This window comes from Chiroxiphia lanceolata, chromosome Z (assembly GCF_009829145.1).
Source record: "Chiroxiphia lanceolata isolate bChiLan1 chromosome Z, bChiLan1.pri, whole genome shotgun sequence".
Lineage (NCBI taxonomy): Eukaryota > Metazoa > Chordata > Aves > Passeriformes > Pipridae > Chiroxiphia > Chiroxiphia lanceolata.
Genome location: NC_045671.1, coordinates 9,188,972 through 9,212,200, shown reverse-complemented (window position 1 = coordinate 9,212,200; position 23,229 = coordinate 9,188,972). Strand labels below are relative to the sequence as shown.

The 23,229-nt window shown below is 41.9% G+C and overlaps 1 protein-coding gene across 7 annotated transcripts in view; it reads right to left on the bottom strand.

Annotated features, from left to right (window-relative positions):
• Nucleotides 1–23,229, bottom strand: part of UNC13B (unc-13 homolog B) — a 209,623-nt gene that overhangs the window by 108,415 nt on the left and 77,979 nt on the right. For 6 of the 7 annotated variants that reach the window (XM_032675045.1, XM_032675049.1, XM_032675046.1 and 3 more), the window contains one exon: nucleotides 21,277–21,367. In XM_032675045.1, coding sequence (XP_032530936.1) covers nucleotides 21,277–21,367 — 91 coding nt within the window. Of the gene's footprint in view, nucleotides 1–249; nucleotides 916–21,276; nucleotides 21,368–23,229 lie in introns of those variants that run through there. The other variant, XM_032675038.1, reaches the window with a different exon arrangement.

Genomic DNA, 23,229 nt, shown 5'->3' with positions numbered 1-23,229 from the left:
AAGACATCTACAATTAGTATCTAAGGGGTGAAAACAAAAACTAAGAAATAGAGCATACAAAGGAACATACTAAGTGTAAATTGCTTTTACAAAGACATTTTTAAATCCAGTCAGCTTCGAATGGAGCTATTGTATTGCTAAAGTAAACACACACAGAGCCCACTCTAAAAATAAAGAGCAATTCCCCTTGGTTGCTGCCTACTTGCAGTTTATACCCAGCCACTTCATTTGTTCCAATCTTTCACTTACCTTGCTGCTTCAAAATAAAACAAAAGGTTAAAATGTAAAGGAAATTTATAGAATTAATAGAAAACTACAGAATACAATAGCTTGTTCTCATAGAAAATACAAGTCCTGAAGGATTCCTAATCTTGTTAAAGGTTCACCGGATAATGAACTTTTACTATGGAGATTATCAACATATTGTTGGTGTCCCATCTGAGGTATCAGGGAAAGCAATGTTAAAGGCACCGAGAGTTTCCCGTTCCACAGCAGCACTAGGATGAGAAATCACATAAAGTTGAAGGCATGTTTTGAAGGGAATAAAAAATGCAAACAGCTACTAAAAATCCAAAAAGCAAAAAACAGCAGAAGCCAATGATTGTAAAAGCCAAAAATGAAGAAATCCTTTTGGTTTCCAGGAGCATCCCTCAACAGAAATTCTTTAGTTCCCCACCACAGTGCATCTTTTCCCTTTCTCAGGCTGTACCAAGTACAGTTAAAACTTCATCCTTCTCTTCAGTTGTGACTCAACAGAAAATATTGTACTTCAGAGGCAGAGAGAAAGCTGTGCAGCTATTGCTACTTTACTCCTCCTCGTCAGCTGCCTACTGCCTAGCTCCTCACACACACGCAGCCTCCCCGCTTCACTCCTCGCCTCAAAATGATTCTCCACTTTATTATCCATTCAGAAGGAAATGCGAACTGATGGAGCCAATCTGACTAAAGACAAAACGCACTCCTTTGGCATTACGAGAGCAGGCAGTGCAGCACAGTGAGCTGATCTCTGCTGGAAAAGAGCTCTGCCTGACTCCTGGCATCCTGTGGGACTGTGGAGAAGGGGGGGGGGGCTGGGGAAAAAAGCTCAGGACTCAACATAATTAACCAGCTCCAAGAAGATTCTTTGCCTCGTTTATTTTTATCTCTCCTGTTCACCCCCAGACTAACCCGCAAGATTCAGCGATGCCCTCGCTGAAATGAATCCAGTTTCCAAGGAAGACTAGTTCTGGTACAAGTGTGGGGGATTGAAACACCCGTTGATCTCTCGTTTCCCAAAAATAAAAGTCACATTGTTACATAAAAGAATGACTGCAGAAGTGTTGTGCACAGAATCATATCCACTCACGTTGTACTGACACTTCTCTCCTGGGAGTGAGCAGCAGCAGGCACTCATCCTGCAAGAAGCAACTGAATTACAGGCACTGTACATCAGCCCCACAGCCTGCTCCAGGGGTATCCAACACACTGCTGCTAAGATAATCTTCCTGTTGAACAGCTGATCCATATTCATATCCTCTGTCCCCCCTCTTCATGCACCCAACACAAGCACCCACCTCCTTCCCGAATACTGATTCTCTGCCTTTAGCATCAAAGGCACTGTATGACTGCTGGTTCTGCTCAAGGACAACTCACTGCATCTTTCAAAACAGTGTTTTTTCACAGTGTGGGGTGGGATTTTGAAGAGGCCTATATGACTTAGCTGTGGAAATGCCACTATCCTCCCATCTGTTCAAATACCTCCTACCTCCTTGTGAGCCAGCCTTGCTGTGAACGTTATATCCCCTCCAATGTCTTACCTACACCAGAATCAACTTTTATTCACCACTTCCTCCACAATCATCACTGGGCTACCACCCCTGCCCTCGCTGCAGGGGGATATTCTCCCCTCAGCTTCTACCCCCTGCTCCCACAGCTCCACCCCAGCATGTTGCTGTAGTGCCAGCTGACAACAGCCAGGCTGGTGTCCCTATCAGCTCGTTTCTTTGATTTGGGTAAGGGCGAGTTTTGCACACAGGCAAACTAATGTCATGATTCACAACACTGTCTCAGCAGCACCACTAGTGACCTGTACCTCTGTTCTTTCCATGTGCACTGCCCCTTTCAGTCAGGCACAGAAACCACCTTCCAGACCCCCTGTAAGGCTGGTGTTCCTTTGTGATCACTCATATACTCCATCCCCCAGAACACCCTCTCATTTTTGCTCTTTCCCCTGCTGCAGGGGCTGGGACTATAGGTCAGATTTTGAGAAGTGCTTTAGCTTTAAATGATTTTAAAAGTCTGACCCCGAGTTTCTCATTATATATATTTCCATCCCACCTGGAGAACAGGGCTCCTGCCCAACTGAGGGCATCGAGTCCCACTGTAATAGAAATTATTCCACTAAGCACACCAATTATAGCACTTGAGCTCAGAGTCGAAGCTCTGCATCAAATTCATCCATATAAAAATGAAGACTGCCCAACAGAGAAAATAAAATGCAATCTGGGATTTGTGCAGCACTTAGTAACTTCAAAGCCCTGCCTGTGAATAAGATGAAAAAGATCTTCTGAGAGGTCTCCTTCATAGCAATAGCTTAAAAAAATATTAAGTATCCATCAGACAATACGTTATTATTCACATTAACTCTCTACAGCACCTGAAATTAGACAGTCTTACAGGCTTTTGCATGCCTTACTCTTCCCAAAGATCTTACTACAAGTGGAACCAACATCATCTTGCCATCGTTGCCTCTGTCCTTCCCATTTCTTCCTTCCTTGGTCTTTGCCCATTTCTGCAGCCGTCAGTACCAGACATTAGCACATCAAAGTACCAAACATAATGCGGCTTAGCTACAGTTCCTAAGACCCAAAGAACCTGTGCAAATTTCCAAGCACTGCAACAAGAAATCCCAATACTTCCATGGCTGTCATACAAGAACGGGAGCAGAAAAACACATGGAAAAAGTGAGCAGGCCTCAACAGACAAAGAGACAGGAGACACTGCTAATGCAGGTCATGAGCAATGGAATGATGGAAAAATATCACTGCCCTCACCACAGCTCACAAGGAGCTGGAGAGGAAAATGTGGCTAAAAAAAAGACAAAAGAGCAGGTGCCCTCAGAAGCAAGAAAGGTGGCACCTTCCAAACATTTAAAACCCCTTATGTAATGCACAGGAGATCGAGACAGGCTTTTTCAGAGATTTTTCCTGAAATAATGAAGATAATTCATAATTGTGAAAAATAGGCATGACCTGCCTATTTCTGACTTGCCTATTTTATGACTCTAAAAAAAGTCAGTGAGAAAGAGTATGCTTTACCTTAAGGCTGAGAGCACTGAGTTATTTGCCTTCTAGAAGAGAAATAAACTTACACTTAAAAATTTAAATACTTCTTACTGCAATTATTTAATTCACCAACAGATTTTAATTTTAGGTTGAGCCAGCAGGGAATTATTAAAACTGATAAAGCCAGGCTCAGCTATATAGGCCAAATGCTTTGATGTCTGAGAGGTATACATTACCCTTTCTTCTTTTTTAATCCTCATTATCTATTTCATTCCAACTTCCTGTAAAGTAGTGAATTACTGATAAAATTGTAAAAAGTAAGCAATTCCTTCATGAGCACGAGTGGATTAACTAAAGGAAAATGAGCACTCTTCGAGCATAGGTCCTGCTCCTCCCTCTCCCAGACTTACGCCCCTTCTCCCTGCAGGAAGACAAGCAGGAACATTTCTAGTGTGCTGGCTCTGGGGGAAGTGCAGAATTGAGTGGCTAAGGAAATTAGCCACGATAAGAATGTTACACAGACAGATGAAAAAGAAACAAGAGGGGGAAAAGTAGAGAGAAAAGTCAATGGAGAGAGCTTGTCTGGTACTGCAGGGGAAAATTCTGTCCAATTCACTCTCAGGTTTAATTTGTCTCACAAATGGCCCTGGACATCTCTGACTCTAGAGCTCTCTAAAATAAAATTTTTATTTGACTTGAGAAAAGAAAAAGCCATCTGTCCCAAGTGAAACTGCCTGCTGCATCTCCCTGAAGACTGAGTTTTCAGTAAGGCAGCTTGAGTTCAGTGCTTCACTAGACCGTACGAGTTCAAATACACTGTGTAAAGTTTATCAATTTATTCAGCAGTGAAAACATGCTATTTATTATGTTTTTCAAAGCCATGAGAAGATTAAATCAATCAGCAGTCTAAATATGAAGTGTTAATGAAAAAGCAGTGACCTCCTGCTGTTTGACAGTTGTCCTCAATGAATACCAGCTTTGAGGAGCTGTGCATCACACAACCCCAAGCAGGGCTGCTGAGACCAAGCGTGGAAGAGGAGAGTTTATGTTCTGAGGAATCTAAAACTGCCCTGTCAACGATGTTGCTGTTGTTACAGTAGCTCCAGAACACACGTATGAAACATATGCTTAAGACATTGCTTTCAGAAGAAAGAACAACTTCAAGAAGGGGTCATTCAAAGCACTGACTCTTTCTTTTCCCCTTAGGAATGGCTAAGGGAAGGCACAAGAGCAACATATAAGCTCGAAAAGGAAGAAAGATACAGGTACCTCCTACAGCACCTTGAGCACCTTGGAAACTGATAATGGCCAGACATTGGCATTGAAAGACTTGAAGAAAAGGAAGGAGATAATCTTACCTAAAGTTCTTACCCTTTAAAAAGTTGGTTTTCTTCCTCTCATACAAGTTGAATTATTTTGTTTATAGAAAGACAAGAATGGCACTGGCTCACTGAAAAAAAAAGCTAAAGATCAGAGGTATTGGGACTGCTTACCTTCCAAAGACAGGCAAACTAAGTCCCTTTGTTACTGACGGCTGAGACCAAACCACTCAGCTTCACAGGAAAGATGTTTACACTCCACGTTATCATCATTTCACTGTAAGGACAACCACTGAACTCTGGGACACGAACATTTCTAAACTAACAACAGAAGGAAAGACTTTCACATACCTGGGAATAAAGGATATTTCCATGGCCAAGAATGTAGTAAAATTCAAGGAATGGAATTTTTGTTAGGTTAATGAAAAAAATGACTTAATATAGCACCAATGTTTTTGAAGAGCCACGAACTATACACTTCATAGTTTAGGTCAATCTTTATCAGGCAGGGATTTATCAGAGACCTTAGAGTTGCCTACAATGTGTCCTCCCATCTTTGTCCCTCTGAGGGTGCTGCTGCCACACCAGTCAAAAACTCCTCCAGAGGCTAGAACAGATCTAGTCTGACACGGGAATTTTTAAGGTGTAAATCCTTAAGGGAGTATGGGTCATGAAGTTAGAAAAGCTTGGATTATCATCCTCCAATGGCAATGCCTTTCCTAAGAGATGTGAGACAGCCCTTCAAATGCACGGGCTAAACCTGCCTGTCCCTTTCTTGTCTCTATGTGGATGTTTGCACTCTTGGCTTCGGGGTACCAAAAACCAAATGCTGTTAGCTCTGCAACCCAGCACTTCACAGAAGAGGCTATTTTATTCCTCACTCAGTAGGATCCAGCCTCTTCGGGGCAGAAACAAGCCTTGGCTCCCGGACACCACACTCCTTCCAGAAGTCACTCCAAGACAATGCCAACCCCATTCGTCACAGCCCACACCAGCCTTCAAAGTCAGGGTGATGAGACTTTAAAAGCAGAGCTGTCTCAGGTGACAGCCTGTGGGGCAGCATGCTGTCCCCTTGTGCCGCAGCAACAACAGACACAAAGCCTTCCTTAATGTGCTTAAGGAAAACAGCAAAATATCCCCAGAGCTTTTGCCCTGGGTTTTGGCTGCCCCTCTGAATGCACAAAAGCCCTTGTCTAGCTGAATTATCATTCTCCATTTTTAGTCAAAACATATAAGTCAAAGATGGACTCTTAGAAAAACGATGCTGTGTTTTGCCACTCAGATGACTTGAAAATTTTAACAGCTGGGTGTCCCTATTCCAGAAACAACTGTTATATTGGCTTGTAGAGTAGAGTCAGTTTAAATACCTTAGGTCAACAGGCAGCACTTATAGCAGAGAAAACTCTCCCTCTGCTGCCTCCTCCTTCAAATTACATGTCTCTCCCTCCTAACTCCATCCAAAACGTAAGGACTTGATATTTCATGAAATTGGAAAATTACAATCAATGCGTTAATTGCACATCTAATTAAATAATCAGCGTTTCTCAAATGCAAAGGCATCTGGGCACAGACATGTGCTGGGGGTGGAAAAACCTGTAATTATACTCTCAGTTGGAGCTGTAATTGCTTTTTTCATCAAGAAACCTGGGAAGGAAAAGTTGCAGACGATACGAAATGTAGATCTCAGGTAGACATAACAGCTTTCAAATGTGAATTAGTTGAAGTAAGCACAAGGGAAGTAAACTGTTCAGCATTTCTATTGTAAATACAGATAAAGGAATAACAGACTTAACCTACAGCAGTGGAAACCTAGGCTAGACACCTGAAAAAGCTTTTAATCAGAAGTGAGTGTGGATTATCTAGGGAAGCTAAAAAAACTCTGTCAAAGAAGGTTTTAACAAGTGGAAGCATATACATTTTTAAGGGATGCTTTTGAGGAAGATAGATGATCTAGTTAATCTCTTCAAGTCTCAGTTTTATTGCTCCTTATCTTTATCATTCCGCTACCTGCCTCAGGTAGAAAACTGCATGGTAACACATATACCTGGCTAAAGGGCAGGAAGGTACAGTACTCCCCACGGACAGTCTGCATGACAACCCAGCTTCCCATAACACAATAGCTTAGTTCAAACACTGCAGAGCACATTTTCCTGCATGAGCTTCACAGTGAGAACACAGAAATGGTCTCTCACAGAACTCTCTGTGCATTCTACAAGGTCAGTCCAACACATGGGGATTTGGCTGAAGGAATTAAGTGCCTTGATCCTACCTGTTAGCAGTCTGTACGAACTTTAAGACACCTCTTTCTCCGGCTGGAGGTAAACCCCTTTCTCAGCTAGGAAGGAGGGTGTCCTACCGCTCACCACCCAATAAACTATTTAATATTGTTTCCTTCATGTCACTCAGAGCACAATCACATGCTTTATTTATTGCACCAGAGCCAGGCCTCCCATTACACGCAGTTACATCACCATTGCATGCAGTGAGGCAAGGAGCATTCCCCATCATACTACTGAAGTAATTCAAACATTATTGGTGTTTAGATAGCACATCTGTGAAGTTAAAAACTCCCTGTTACAATGGAAGAATGAGGGAAGCATCAGGTCAAGAGCTTCTTCTCTGGACACTTATCTCAAGACAACAAACCCGACTTCTCAGAATACTTAAGTTGGGAGCATATCAAAGACTAGGAAGTCTGGCTCCCTGCTACTTCACTCATTAGTGACTCATTTCCAGAATCTTAAATCAAATAATCAGAAATTGATTCATGGATCAGAGGGAGAGGAATTGGAAAAACCCTTTTCAAAAGCCGGGACGGCTTATCCAGCCTCATATAACAACATGGCAGGGGAGTAGCAACTAATAATCTTGCAGAGCAGTGCCCAGTTACCTCTGTTGACAGATGGTGTCCTCCTCATTGCTACAGATGCACCAGCTGGGAGAAAATATTTTTTACTATCCTGCCTTCATCTTTATGTCTCCAGGCTTAAATAATATGCCTGTCTCTTAGGTGGGAATAATTTTGTGTATTTCTATTCCCTTCAGAAGGCAGTAGTTGATTAATGAACCAAAATGCCACATAATTACTTGTTATGAACCATGTAGAAGCCCCCTGTCAGTCTTTGAGGACACTGTTAGCACTGGCACTGAACAAGGAGCACTGCCGCATCATAGCTCTGACAAAGCCAGCTCCAGCAATCACACCCAGATTAATAAGTCCAGACACAGTTTTCACACCTCCAGTAAAGGCACTTGACAGGCTCTACGCTGGGCCTGAATTAACTGGGTCTAGAAATTCAGTCTGTCTGCTCCTCTGATTGGGAGGGACAGAGGAAGAAATTTAATGCAAAAAAAGAAAAATTATTGGATTTAGAAAGCCCCTGCAAGGGGATGAAAACTGCATTACAAACCAGGCTTTGATAATGTGACTTAACCTAAGTTAAGTCACTGAGAGGCCAATTAGCCCCTTTGGCAAAAGTCTGTGATGGGAGGGACAAGCAGAATCGGACCAAAAGACACTCCAAAATACTGAGCAGGGATGGCAGGGGCATCACTCCAGTGGCTGCTGCCTCTGTTTACTGCTCTCAGGTCACAGAAGTCACTCCACCTTCACAGAAACTGGAGAGAAGAGGATGTAAAGGCAGGACGAAAAAGGAATGATTCTAGTAGCTGTAAACAGTTGTATATTAAATAGCTATTACTACTGTGAGCTAAAACCAGAGCGACATAATTAGGATGAGTAACATGTATCCATGTCAAAAAATATGAAAGAGAGTCGTACTTGCTTTAAATTAGGTTCCTTAAATTAGGCATAATAAAATTCAGAGTGAATACACCAGCCAATCTATAGGTATTTGTGTAGACAAAACTGGATCCTTCAAGTACCCGTTATATGAGATACCACAAAAACACTTGCACGCATATCAATCTGCTGCACTATCATAATACAATGAATAAAAATAAAAAAATGTAAATAATTCCATTAAAATTTAGCACTCTCAGCTTCTCAATAACAGTTTCTCAAAAACGTGCTTGCTATCTCAAAATATAAGGTGAATACTGACTCATTAACAAAAATAAAACACAGATGGAGACATGGTTAAAATAAATTGATCTTTTACATAAAGCAATCTATTTGTATTTCAAATATTCTCATATGCAACAACCTAAAGTATTAACCAAAGTGAGGCTAAGTAAATTGAGTCTTGAACTGATTTATATAAATTCCCTTCTAGCTGGACAGCTCTATTATCTCCTTTTTAGTACTTATCCCTGATTTTGTCTCTGTTGCTTTTCAACCTCTCCTATAAAATAATTTTCAAATGTTAGCTTTTAAAAAACTTTTAATGAATATGGGTTCAATTGCAAATTACTGTCTAAATAAGCAACTGAAAGCCCATGGAGCATTTCTAAAATTTAAGAACAAACCTGTTTACAAAGCACACTGTATTTTCTGAAATTGCTACCACTCAAACTTTTGTCAAAACCCAAAATTATATCTATGACAGGTTCATTACCAGACATGAGTCACTAAGAACTACCATTCTTCAAGAAACTCCTCACGCAGTCTGGTATCCTTAATATTTACTGCACAACTGCACAGAAAAGCCACCATCCAAGAGAAGCTGCAATATGATTTTCACAAGTTTTACTTCAGTGACAGCTTCTAAGTAGGAAATACCTCTCCTCCACACCTCTGGTTGTGCTCCAGAAGCCACACAGTCCTGCAGTGTGGCACAGCTGGACAGCAAAGGCAGGTAGGTGGGCAGAGTGAACACAGGGAGGCCACGCTACAAAAAAATCAATGACGGAGGCTGTGGTTCCACAGACATTTCTGACAGCCTACTTAGAGGCTTCCTGGATGATGAAGTCCCATTCTTTGCTCCCACAGGCAACTGTCATACAATAGCATTCATAAACAGACCCAATTTTAGATTAATTAGAAACAGAAAGGGCAAAGAAACCAATTTGGAAGCTGTTCACTAACAATTAGAAAAATCGCTTTCTGATTTCTAGCCTGGGTTTGCTCATAACCGGCTTATACCCTTCTGTTCTTGTGCTAGCATTAACCTTTCGCTTAAATAGCTGTAAACTTGCCAATATTTACTCCCATGCTCTATTCGTACACGGCAGCCACATCTGCTCTCAGCTTCCAATCTACCAAGCTGAGCCACACTTGTTTGGTCTCATCTCACACATCCTCAGCACCTTCCCTCCCAGGACTGCCCTGGTATTCCCTCTGCCACTTCTATTCTCTGATGTTTGCAATAGTTCCCATCTTCTACAAATCTTTTGCTGGTTTCCTGCATGTCATATTAGAAGTGTTATGGACATAAAGGCAGAAGAGACCTACTACTGCCCACCTGGTCTGCCACAGTGTAGCACACAGTATAAAGCACTGTGCAATTAATAATTTTACTAATTTCTCATTTGCCAGGCAGTAATTCTTTCTTTCATAACTATTTCTACAGCCCCTCTAGTGAGGGCAGACTGAATGAGCTCAGAACAGCCCTTCCTTCTCTCTCTCTGATCCAATGCACAAGTGTAGGTTAAACAGGATCCTCCTGTTTTGAACAGGATACTCCCTTAGGCCAGAGAGTAATGCCACTGCTCACCTGGGTACCACATCATCCTGCAAGCCTGAAGGCACAAGCCACCCTGTACAGCAAGAGCCACCCTGTACAGAAAGAGACTCACTGCCCAGAGCACCCCAGTAAATTAGCACTCAGGTTTATCTTAGCCCTTCCAGCATCTGGTACCTGCATGCTTCAGTAACGGATGAAAATCTCAAGCTACATTTGGGATTTCACCCCAGCTTTATGCCTAAACTATCTTTGGTTTTACAGCACATAAAGGATAAAGCTGTCAAAGTGCTCAGGAAATTCTTCCCGCAGAACAGATATCGATGCCCTGATGTTCCCAAGCGCCTTTCAGCAGAGGATGTATGTTACAAAACCAGCTCACAAGCTGCCAGGAAAGGCTGCAGGCCTTCCCTTACAGATTCAAAAGCCAAGGAGAGGAAGAACTGGTCCCATCTTACCACTTACAGGTTTCAAATTAAACGAATGTGGAACCACTAAAAAGCCCTTTCGAAAGTGCCAGTGATTAACCATCAAAGCAATGGAAATGAACTCACAGTATGATCCAGATCTGGCTCATCTGATCAGTCCTTCACAATGTCACAAAACTGTCCAGACTCTAAATATGAGCAGACAGCATGCAACATGTGTGTGTCCACGATATGGCTTAAAAAATTTGAATGCCAAGAAATGAGTCCGGATACAAAGAAAATTCTTGTAATCACCTGTCAAGAACTAGTCTAATAGGCAGCATTTATTTGGTGCATCACAAGACCTTCAAGTGGCTTGAATTCTATGCAGAAAATAAATATGCTACTCTATTTCTGGCTGACACACCTGAAGGACAGGCACTCAGAGGGACCTGGACAAGCTCAAGGAGTGAGCCCATGGGAATCTCATAAGACCAAGTGCAAGGTGCTGCACTTGAGTCAGGGCAACCCCCAATACCAACACAAGCTGGGGATGAACAGATCAAGAGCAGCCCTGCTGAGAAGGACTTGGGGTGCTGGTGGGTGAGAGGCTGGACATGACCCGGCCATGTGCACTCAGCCCAGAAACCAATCCTGTCCTGGCTGCATCCAAAGCAGGATGGGCAGCAGGTGAGGGAGGGGATTCTGCCCCTCTGCTCTGCTCTGGTGAGACCCACTTGGAGCACTACATCCCGCTCTGGGGTCCCCAGCACAGGAAGGACATGGACCTGTTGGAATAGTCTGGGAAGGGCCACCAAGATGATCAGAGGGCTGGAGTACCTCTCCTACAAGGAAAGGCTGAGAGAATTGGGATTGTTCAGCCTGGAGAAGAGAAGGCTTAGGCTTCAGTACCTGAAGGGAGCCTACAAGGAAGATGGAGAGAGACTTTCTAAAGGGGTATGTAGTGATAGGACACGGAGTAATGGTTTTAAACTGAAGAGAGTAGGTTTAGGTTAGATATTAGGAAGAATTTCTTTACTGTGAGGGTGGTGAGGCACTGGAACAGGTTACCCATAGAAACTGTGGATGCCCCATCCCTAAAGTGTTCAAGGCCAGATTAGATGGGGCTTTGAGCAAAAGGGTCTAGTGAAAGGTGTCTCTTCCCACAGTAAGGGGGTTGGAATGAGATGACCTTTAAGATATCTTCCAATCTAAGCCATCCTATGATTCTATCATTCTGTTTTGCATACTACATAGCACCATCCAGAACAGGAGTACTGCTGTCTTCAGGCATTATATTAAGTATTATTAACAGCTTTTTGACTTGTAAGTGCCACTTTTACAATGGGGAGGAAAAAAATCAAACATCTTAGTTCTGGATGCACAGTACTAGAAGATTCCAGTTACAATCACCTTTACATGACTCAAAAAATTAGCTCAGAATCATGAAAGGCAACCCTGCCCTACATCTAAACAAGTTGTATAACCATGCAGCTTGGAAAACAACAAACAAGAAAAGCAACACTGGAAGAAAAAATTGTCATGTACTAACACCCTTTTTCTGCCTTTTTCTATGAAGTTTTGTTGTTATTCAGAGCATTTGCTAACTTTGCATGAATAGTTAATGCTTCATTTATGATGCTCTCAGTCAGTGCTGGTTAGTTCATCTTTTCCCCAATGCTTGTGCTTTGTAAGCTGAAGCCCACTGCTATCTCTCTGGTGCAGCATTTCTTGTACAGATTGCTTCAGTAATACGCAGCACTGGGAAATATCCCCTCCTCCCACACAGATCCTTAAAAATAAGAGTGTGAAGTCTGGCTCTCCCAACAGCCAACACTATTTTTAAGGGCTGCGTATGTGGCAGGTAGGAGTCCCCCACCCACCTCTCTCATTGCACCCCTATTCTGAGCAGAGGCAACTGACTTACTCCACTGCCAAATGAAATTCTCTCAATTTTTACCGACAAGCACCATGCACAGGTGTCATGTCGAGGAGTTCAGGACACCGCAGATTTCTGTGCCCCATTCCAAATAAGATACAACCTCTTCCATCAGACCACACTGCTGTAATTCTATCTGCCATTATACCCCCAAAGCAAGATGCAAAGAAGGGAGTTTTCCATAAGGTGGCAACAGTTGTCTCAGCTCCATCCTCTTTAGTGTTCTTCTACAGCCTCTGATATACACTGATTAGAGGACTTGGTCCACTCTTCAAACATATCTGGGTTCCATTTTTACTGAAAGAGTCACTACTGCATCAAGTCCTGAGAAAAGACAACCACCTGATCAAGGAGGTCTTTGTTAGAGTCTTAGTACAAATGTGAATGCGTGCTGGGCAGCATCAGACAAGGGAGAAGAGCCTGCTGCAGTTCATCCTGGTTAAAAGGGGTGAACTATGTGCACAAAGACTGTTCTTTCAGCCTCCAACACTCAAGTCACTTCTGGAGGAAGCCACCACAGAAATTGCTGTGACCAGATTGCCTAAGAAAAATGTTGGTAGAGGAAAAAAAGGTAGCAATTCTGGACACATAGTCTAATAAGAAATCTAAGAATTGTACAAGATGCAGGTCATTTATCCACATCACCAACCCACTGCTGCCAACTACTTCTTGCTGTCTGGTCAGCAGTTACACTTCCATGGAGAAGAAGGAAGGTGACTTCAGAAAATACCAACTTGTCAGAATCAAAATCTGCTTTAGAGGATGATAATTTTGAATGTCAACACTTCTCTGGTCTAAGATGCCCAAACGGGTGAGGGAGTGCAAGGAAGAAGCATTCTCTGGAGGAGTGTTACAGCTTAGCAGTCTATGCACTTTTCTAAACTGTGGGAAACACAGGCTAAAATCTCAGTATTGCTCAGTTTAGATCAAGAACAAGAGTCTTATTCCTCCATTATTCTAAACATATCTAGCTTAAAAAAGCTAATAGGTATAATGGCAGTCTATTCACAACCACCCCAGTACTATCATTATGACCTTACAGGTCAGAGAAGAGAAGCAGAGTTCGGCCAAACTGGATTACTCGAACATAACACGCAGTACTAGCACAAAATACAGAGATTGTGGAACACTCTGTGTTCATAAACTATACCCCAGATGTTGCACAAACACATTCCCTTTCTTTTTAAGGAAATCAATGGAATAAATTTTTGAAGAAAATTAAATTACACTTGGATTCCCACTCAAAGGCTTCAAAAGAATTTTGACTTACAGATGTGTAGAGTTTATGATACAAAACAGAGAACAAAAACTCCCTTGAGTCTGGGGTTTTTCTAAACAGCAACAGGAAGATATGAAGGAACTTTGTTGTCACTGGAGGGGAGAGATGTCCTGTGTGTCAGGGAATACAAATCATCAACACCAAAACTGGCTTTTATCAGAGATAAATTGAAGTTGAGAGTCAGCATACTGGTATGTCCAGAGAAGGTTGCAGAAAATCCTATAAGCAGGCTCCTACCTGCTGTGATCATTATAAAAAGCATTTCTCACCAGCACATTGCTCCACAAGAGAGCCTTTCTCTTAATTTTTAACTACTCTGAAAAGGGAAAGCCTGCTGATTTTTTCCACTGGAGAAAAGGTTATCAAAAAGCTACTCAAAAATCACAACAGCAGCTAATGAAGGCACAACACTATTTTCTTGTGTGTCCATACAAATAATTGTCTCTGCTGTAACATAACTGTTAACACTCATTGTAAAGCAAGTTAAAGTAGGTCTCAAGGAATCTCAGAAAAGATGAATAAAGATGCATTTTATTCCCAACAGATGAGAATACGCAGGTATCTTATTTAAGACGCTTGGAGAAGAGAGCAGTTTGTCCTTCTCTGAGTACAGCATGTCAGCTGAACCTTCCCTCACAGAGAGGCAACAACAGGCACAGGTTGTTCAAGCACCAGAGAATCACCCAACACAAAAAGCTGTCTTGGGAAAGCCACAGAACACTTTGGGGAGTCTCACAAGACTTGCCACGCTGCAAACTCAGGTCAACACAGAGAACCAAGACCATGGCACCGTGAGACAGTCCCCTCTACTTTTGTACTGAAATGCTTTCTAAATAATTATTGTTGTGCAATCCCTAAGAGATCTGAAAGCTGCACATGCACGTTATAGGTAAGGTATACAGAAAACATTTGGCTGCTGTTGTGAGCACCTAACACCAGACAGTGCAGTACAGCTGGGAGTGACCCTCAGATCGTGCCTTACCAACATGATGTCTGCTCAAGTGTAGGAACAGAGAATTCATGACCACAAGGGTATGCTACAGATCCCCCCCACCACTGACCGCTAGCGCATTTGCCCAGCAATGCTGGTATTTTGGTGGAGGTTAAAGATAACCTTCATACATCATCAGGTAGATAAGAATGAAGACATTTAACCGGAGATGTAGGTTTTTCTGTATGGAGAGAAGTTTCTAGTAACTCTAATGTTAGAGTCACAGTGCTTCAGTTTGCTTCTTTGCCACTGTGTGGGAGGCTTTGAAAATGCAGAGCTTACTCATCTTCACGGGACTGATAAAAAACACCTAGGCAACAAAGCTTAAGGGAAATAAAATGCCGAAAGTAAACTATTGCATGGACTGCAAAGTCCATGAGAGGTGAAAAGGGACAGTTTCTAGTCTTTTGGTGACTGGCTCAAAGCAGCCTGTCCTCCACTAGCCATCTGGGCTGGTGAACAGTACGTGGTAGTACATGCAACAGTACAGAGCAGAGGGCCTGGATTCACACGCTGAGCTCATTCACATGGGGACAGGCAGATAACTTACAGTCAAACTTGCAATCAAACCTGGCACCAGTTAGTACCCTGCTGGTCTCTTCACTAGTAGCGGAAGTCCAGAAAGGACTTTTCAGGGCACCCCACTGCTACTTAAGAAGGGAATAGTGGTGCTTTGTACCAACAGTTTGCTTTGTCGAGACCAAAACAGGGCTTCACACTCCAAAATCACCAATACAATCACCCTCTCTGAACCCGGGCTTTTAAAAGTGAGACCCTGATGGTTCTTAAATACTTGCAGGTGCTTGATCAGAAGCCAACTGTGAAGCTATGGGGTATGGGAAAATCAGACTGAGGATATGACTGGGTACCTATAAGAATAAAGAAGAACAGCCATTGAGTTCCCCTGACTGCAGGTGATCATCATATTCCAGAAAAACAGTCACAAACTACATCTGCCATCTCAGAACGTGATCTAGTTATGTATCAATCAAAAAGAACAGATTACTGACATTTAACAGGGAAAGACAACTATTATATCAAAAATGGTATAAAATGGTATTTATTAAAAAAATGAAGAAAAATGCTCCAATTACTTTGGTTTAGAAATGAATACAAGTCAATTGACGTATTTAATCTGCTGATGTAAAAGAGAAAAATTATGCATAAGATCTTTTCCCCTGTAAACGAATTCAGTATAAGCGGAGAAAATCCAAGACCCCACACCTTCTTCTAATATTTAAATATACTTGAAAGAATTGGTAAGAGAAGCAATTTGATGATTTGACTGAATTTTTGCTCTTCTCCAGTCTGCCAATTCTTCTGTTATACAAAAGTCAGATTCAAATTTGTATAATTTTAAAAGTCACACAGCCATGTCCCTAGCTGGAGGCTATTTCAGCTACAGAGGGCTGTAAGTTGAAGATGCAATAGCTACGTGTTTGTTCTTCTCCTGGAAAAGAAGCTCCCCCTGAGGGACTGCAGCAGACGAGCTATCAATTAATCCCTCTTTGTAGACAAAGTTCTAAGTGTGAAGGTGAGGAGTATTGAGTCATTCCTTGCGGGGCTGAAAACCCTAGTTGATTCTGGCATAATTAAGTTTCCTCTTCACAGAGAAAGAGAACAAGAAAAACAGCAGAAGTGAAGAACAAAACATGCAGGCTACAACAAAGCTTTTTGAACATGCACAGTTACAAATTTCTGTGCCATTTTATAACTGTCAAGTCTTAATTAAAATACTACATTTCTCTGACTCATGGTCAGGATGTAGGATGCATGTACATTATTCACATGAATATTAATCTCTTTCCAGGTAGGAGGCTGAATTGCTCAGGGGATTTATAATCACATCACATATGGAAACTAGAGTTGTCCTTCTCCTAGGATGACTGCCAGGAGGCTAACGAGCTCATCCTGCCCATAGATTTATTGTGTCCGACCCTGCTGTTTTGACTTGTCTGGTATGGGTGGCCCTACCGAAGGCATGTACCATCGCCAGCATAGCCCATAACCACACAGGGACACACAGGCAACGTTCCTGTTAGAATGGTTTGGGCAAGTCTTTAATTTTCTGCTTTACTATCACCTATTTATATACAGTCATAAGGAGATACCCAGGAATAGCCCTTTGTCCTGCCCACCCTTTACAGGACATAACAGGGCAGAGCAAACTTAAACATGCTGAACCTGGGCAGTAGCAGCAGATGAGCCAAAAACCAACAGAAAAACAAACTGACCAGGTGTTCTGGCCCTTGTACCCATCCAAAGCTGAGGTGCTTTTCAAGTCCCCAGCTTGGCTGGGACCCCCATCACTCTGAAGGAACCCCACTATACTCCCTGACCATGTCCTTCCTCCACTGTGTTTAAAGAGCCATAGTGTTGTCTACTCTCCTATATGGTTCCGAATCATGGGTCATCTACTGCCACCACCTGCGTCTCCTAGAACGCTTCCATCAGCGCTGCCTCCGTACAATCTTAAACATCCACTGGTCAGATTATGTGACCAATACATCTGTTCTTGAGCAAGCAGCAGTCACAAGTGTAGAGGCCATACTGATGAGAACACAGCTGCGATGGGCAGGGCACGTCTCCAGGATGAAGGACCACCGCCTCCCTTAGATCTTACTCTATGGTGAACTTGCCACTGGCTGTCGCAAGAGAGGAGCCCCGAAGAAAAGATTCAAGGACTCCCTGAAACAGCATCTCAGCCTTGGCCATATTGATCACCATAATTGGTCTACTCTGGCCTCAAATCGGGAGGCCTGGAGACACAGCATCTATAACGCTGCGGATGCCTTTGAGAACACACGCAGGATCACTCTCGAGGAGAAAAGGCAATGCAGGAAGAACCGTGTCCTGTGGAATACACCATCTAAGGAGTCTTTCTGTTGTGCCTTTTGCAATCAGATATGTCTGTCACGTATTGGCCTCATAAGTCACCAACGTGCCTGTAACAAATGTGGATAAAGCCTTCCCAAATCTTCGTTCGCGAAGCTCAGCCATGAACATATGGAAACTTCTTGGTGTGTCTTCTTTTTTGTTTGTTTTGTTTTCTTTCAAATTTCAGCCAGATCGTTAACAATTAAAAGTCATAAGAACCACTTCAGTAGTCTATGTGAGAAGAATGCAGCCATTCAGATCTGTGAGCTGGAGTTCCATGTGTAGTCATGAAATGATATGGCACATTGAGTAAGAGGAACACAGAAATGATCTGGAGGCATCACTTTGAACATTAAGGACATAACTACCTGTTCTAACATGCTGGAACAAAAAAGGGTAGTCCTCTTGAAAGCTTCTAAGTAATGACAGAAAATGCAAAGATGTTAATAGGGTGATCAGACAAATGAGATGTAATCTTTTACCAACAGATACCAACAAAGTTTCCTGGTTAAACTATCATCATTGAAGCAATCCTGATCCTTATCTGTAAGCCTGTATTTGTATTACTGAGCTCATGAGAAAAAGGCTTTAAGGACCAGGGAGTTCAGGAAGCTGTTAACAATTAAAGAAACAGCATTAACAGACAGAAATCACAAGCTGTCCCAGTGAAGAGGAGGGAAAGGACTTATTGAGAAACCTGTTCCTCTCCTAGGAGGGCTTGAACTCTCTTCTTGAGGAAGTTTTTAAGGACAAGAAAGATTGCACAGGAAAGAAATCAAAAGGCTAAAGCACAAAATTAAACACTTAGCAGTGAACACACAATATGACAAATAAAGGATGGATGGAACTCACAGGAAGACAAAGCTATCATCAGGTGGAATTACGAAGGCTGGAACATTTGAAGCCTTAATTGCTTCAGGTCTTCACTGAGAGGGGCAAGTGCAGTCAGGCAGCTGACAAAATTAGTAGTGGTTTGTTGGGGTTTTTTAAAGGAAAGAAGTTATAATAAACAGGCTGCAGTAAAGGAAAACAAACCGAAAGAAATAACTGCCTTATCTGCTTGTTGAGTCAGCTGGCCCTGATAAATCTTCATCCCCAGGTTCTAGGTTGCAACACTGACAATCAGTAAGTACTAAGAACTCGAAGATTTCAAACAGGCAAAGCAAGTATTTACACTTGTAAAAAAAAAATAAAGTAGTGATTAAAAATAGTAAGAGGAGGATTTGGATAATTCTGAAAGCAGTAACTTGACATACACAGACACACCAATTTCCTGGGGAATAAATAATCAAATTATTTGCAAATCTTCTAGAACACAAAAAGGAGAGAAGTAACTGTGAGCATGGTTTCATCAAGAGTAGAACTGTGTCAAATGCACTTAACTTCCTTCTATGACAAGGTAAATTAGTCTAAGAGGTAGAGAAAGAATAGTAGAAGTTTTGTATCCTGAGATCTGGATGAAGCTGTTAAAAGAGATGCAAATGCACTGGGAAAAAAAATTATATACTCATGGCAGCCAAGCTCAAAGAATGTATCAAGTAAGGTACCTCAGGCAACTCTGGTAGTACGCAGCCTGGCAGCTTGAGTACCACACAGTTTTGCCTCATACAACTTGAATGATTTGTTCACGTAAAAGAAGAGGAAGAGATAGACAGCAAAGTGCTTAAGAAATGAGAAAAACCCCAATTCTATTAAGAAGAAATGCAGAGCCATATTCATCTGTAATCCAACATAAATATAGGCTAGGGAACAACTGACAAAGCCCTTTTTCAGAAGGAACCTCAGCTTTGGAAAGTATAAAAGGGTAACTATGCATCAGTGATAGCCTGTGACAAAAAAAGCACCATCACAGTAGGACAGCTGATATCTTCGGGTATCAGGATCACAGACAGGAGAGCAAAGTCTTTGTTGCTCTGTAGTGCACCTGAGCAGGCTCTCAGCTGGGTTTACACATTCAGCTTTGGACACTGTGTTTCAGGAAAAGCAAAGAAAGGAGTAAGAGGGAGAAGAAAAAAAGACAGGCTGATTAAAAGAGTGCCTAAAAATCCTGGCAAGAAAAGGCTAAAGAAAAAGGGTCATCTAGTGAACGTGAGCAGAGTGAGTGGGGTTTTGTCTTGGTTTTGCAGCAGCCCTCTACTATTCCAGTATTCCTTGTCCTAATCATGAGAAATGGATTTATACGGCACAGGAGAGACCGAGAGCAGAAGTTAGGAAAAGTCTTTGGACAGTAAAGGCAGCTAAGCCCTGGAGCAGGCTCCTGGAAAACTCAATTTCCCACATTTTTTGTTCTAAGGGAATTCTGGATGAACAGCTTTTAGTGGTGGTCAAGGCAAAGCAAATAATGACATTTTGTTATCATAACTAAACTACTGTTTCTGCAACAGTCATCCTAAAGCATGTCTTCTTTCCAATTCAGCAGAATCACAAAATGATTCTGAACCACCTCATGGACCTTCTACTCTCTCAGAAAAAGAGACATCCAGGGAGAGATGTTGTTGAATCTCTTGTTCCTTCTAGTATGGCTCTGCACCTGTTTTCCATAAGGCACAGAACTACATTGTTTTGCTTGCATAGTCTGCAAAATCACAGCAAAATCCTTCTTCTTAAGATACTAATGGTGTTTAAATTTCACTTTGCGTGTCATTCTGACAGTTGTGATCCAAATCCTTTCTGCTAAGAAGTGAAGCAATGGTTAGATGCAAAAGCATTTACAATCCAGATAAGCCTAAGGAAAAATTATTTTGCCTCCCCAGATGCAAAACAACAACAACAACTGCTTTCTTGAAAATTTGCAACAAATCCAGAAGAGAAAGAAAAGTCCTGATAGTGACAGATACTGTAAAATAATTTCTTATAAAAACAAAATAAGGCATCTCTAGAAGAAAGCAGAATTTCTAGATGAAATATATTAACTCTGCACTTAGGGTAATAGGCAAAAGTTTATCATCTACAGAACATGAACACCATATGTTATCTTTCTGTGGGCATAGAAATGGATGAAAGCATAAGACTTTTTTTTAAAAAAACCAACTTTTTGGTTCGTAAGCACTGTTTTCTAAAACAAGAGTGTTTATTCTGTTATAGAAAATGTCACAACCTTTTCCTTTTGACTTCCCAAATCAAGACTATTTATTTTTAAATCTCAGTTCCACGAAATGGAAATACCAAGACTTATTATACACCCACTTTCAATTAGTATATATAAAAATATTTGATGTAAAGTTTCCCAAGGAACATTTTCACATGAAAAATAACACAGATTACTCCTACTAAGCTAAAAAGCTATCCTCAAGCTGCCTTGAGAAAAAGTCTTCTTTTCAAGCAGTTTGACACAAACCATTTAGCCCCAGACATTATCATTTCAAATTATTATTTACAGATCCAGAGCTAATTTCTCTACTTCTGCATAGTTTCTCATTTTCATCTCTAGTTCCATACAACGATGTTAAATATGTTTGGTTGAATTAGACAGCTCTAAGATCATCACAACATGCTGCAGTCCTATACATTTCAGTAAATTTTTGACTGCAAAACATCAAAACTGTAAGAGGTATCTTACAATGAAGAAGAAATGAAATCGCAGTAGCTCAGGAACAAGCAAAGCAATACTCCATCCTACCTCTTGAAGCTGCAGTCGAACTTTGCTAATTGCTCTAATCCAGTGGGCTCTTGCTGGAGGAAATGGTGGTGGCTCGTTGTCACCATGGTAGCTTAAAAGCAAGAAACAGAAAATCACTATATGAAAAACACTCACCTGTAGCATTAAAGACTCAACTACATGGTGCAATCACAGCTTCAGCTCTGGAAGCTGAAGGAACCAACAGGCTCCAGTCAACACACCCCTGCACATGCTCTGGGAAGTGAGAGGCTAAAGGTTTCCTTATATACAGGAATTGTCTTGGAAATTGATGAGCTGAAAGATATAAGCTGTATACAATCCAGACCCAGGAGTAGGATGATGTCTGAGAGAACATAACAAAAGCTGTCCAAGGCACATGACCAAGTCAGTGCAACACACTGGTATCATAATTACACACACAAAGAGGCAGATGGTGCCTGTTGCAGGTTCCTTCTAACCACTGCCCTTTCCTACTCACCCCTACTGCTACAAATTTACAGCCCCTCTTCAGTGGAAACACTAGCAACAGGGCTCAGCCTTGTTTTCCGCTTGTTCATTGAACCTTTGTCACTCCGCGCTTTCCTACAGCTTTTCAAGAGGGAACGTGCATCTGTCAGCAAGCTCCACTTCAGCGCCGCACAGCACATGTTGCACTCCCTAACCTCATGGTACCTTGGGCTTTTGGTTGCATTCCTGCTTTTGTATGTTGCTGAGGTGTAAATCACCAAAACAAACATCTTTTCCTGCCTGCAAAGCACCCACTCCACACTGTTGACAGTACAAAACAACCCCATAGCTGAGAGCATCACATATCCATGCCACACATCTAGCTCAGGTACAACTCTAAGGACCAATGTTCAGAGCTCAGTTCCATGCATACTCCATGGAGACAGGAGAGCATTGCCAGAGAGTGGAGAGAAAGGGCGCCAGGGATGTAGGAGCATCCAAGTCAGATGCTTAAATTAGCTTGAAACAGACTATGTGAATAACCTTCCCTGTGAACAAATATAGGCCAGCCATTCTGGGACAAGACTCCTGCTGCTCTGTAAGGAGAAGAGGAAAGTGAGTCAGAGTTTAAAAACAGTTTAACACTTTCTCTAGTCTTGTTTTCCTTTTTTCATCTTTAGCGTAAGGCTTTCCTACACATGAACTCCTGTGGTTAATTCTACCATACAAGCACAGTGACACCAGCTGCACCCTCCAAAGGGCAGAGACAGGCAGACATCTTTCCATGGATCTAAGTGAACCAGATAAAAGCAATCTCTCATACTTATTAAAGTATAACCTTATCCACACTAGGGTCTGCAATGACTTGATTACCTCAAGGAAAAATGTCACTCCCAAATTTAAGCAGTGGAATTCGAAATTCCTCTAAAACCTGTACAAAACCCGGTACACTACTCCCCCAAACTTAGCCAAAATACTTTTGAAGTCTGTTTTCAATACTGTTGACAGCTTGGAAAACCAAAGTACAAGGACAAGAAAAGCTGCAACAGTGAGTCAGATCAACATGTCTGTTCACACTGTAATTCTACAACCTACAACTACATAAACACTAATGGTGGTAGTCTACTACAGAAGAACTGAACTAGTGAAGCTCTAACCACGACAACATGGATTTCTTGGTTGCATAAACCTGATCCCATGTGAGCAATGGAAGCAGGTATTTTTGGGCCAGAGTACATTCATCAAACCAGAAACAGAAAATACAGCAAATGAGCTTCAAGGCACTAGCTGGTGTTCCTCTTGACATACACTGCAAACATAGCTTAACCTAGCCAATGTCACATAAATAAATGTTCCTGGACAATAGATGTTTCACAGGTCAGCAACATCAACTGAGTTGTCAGAGAAGGCTGCAAGAACGATGTACACAATTCACCCCAGGAAATAGCAAATTAGAAGAATCCTCTTTGAACTAATTGAAAATAACCTGGTAGTAGTTTCACCTAC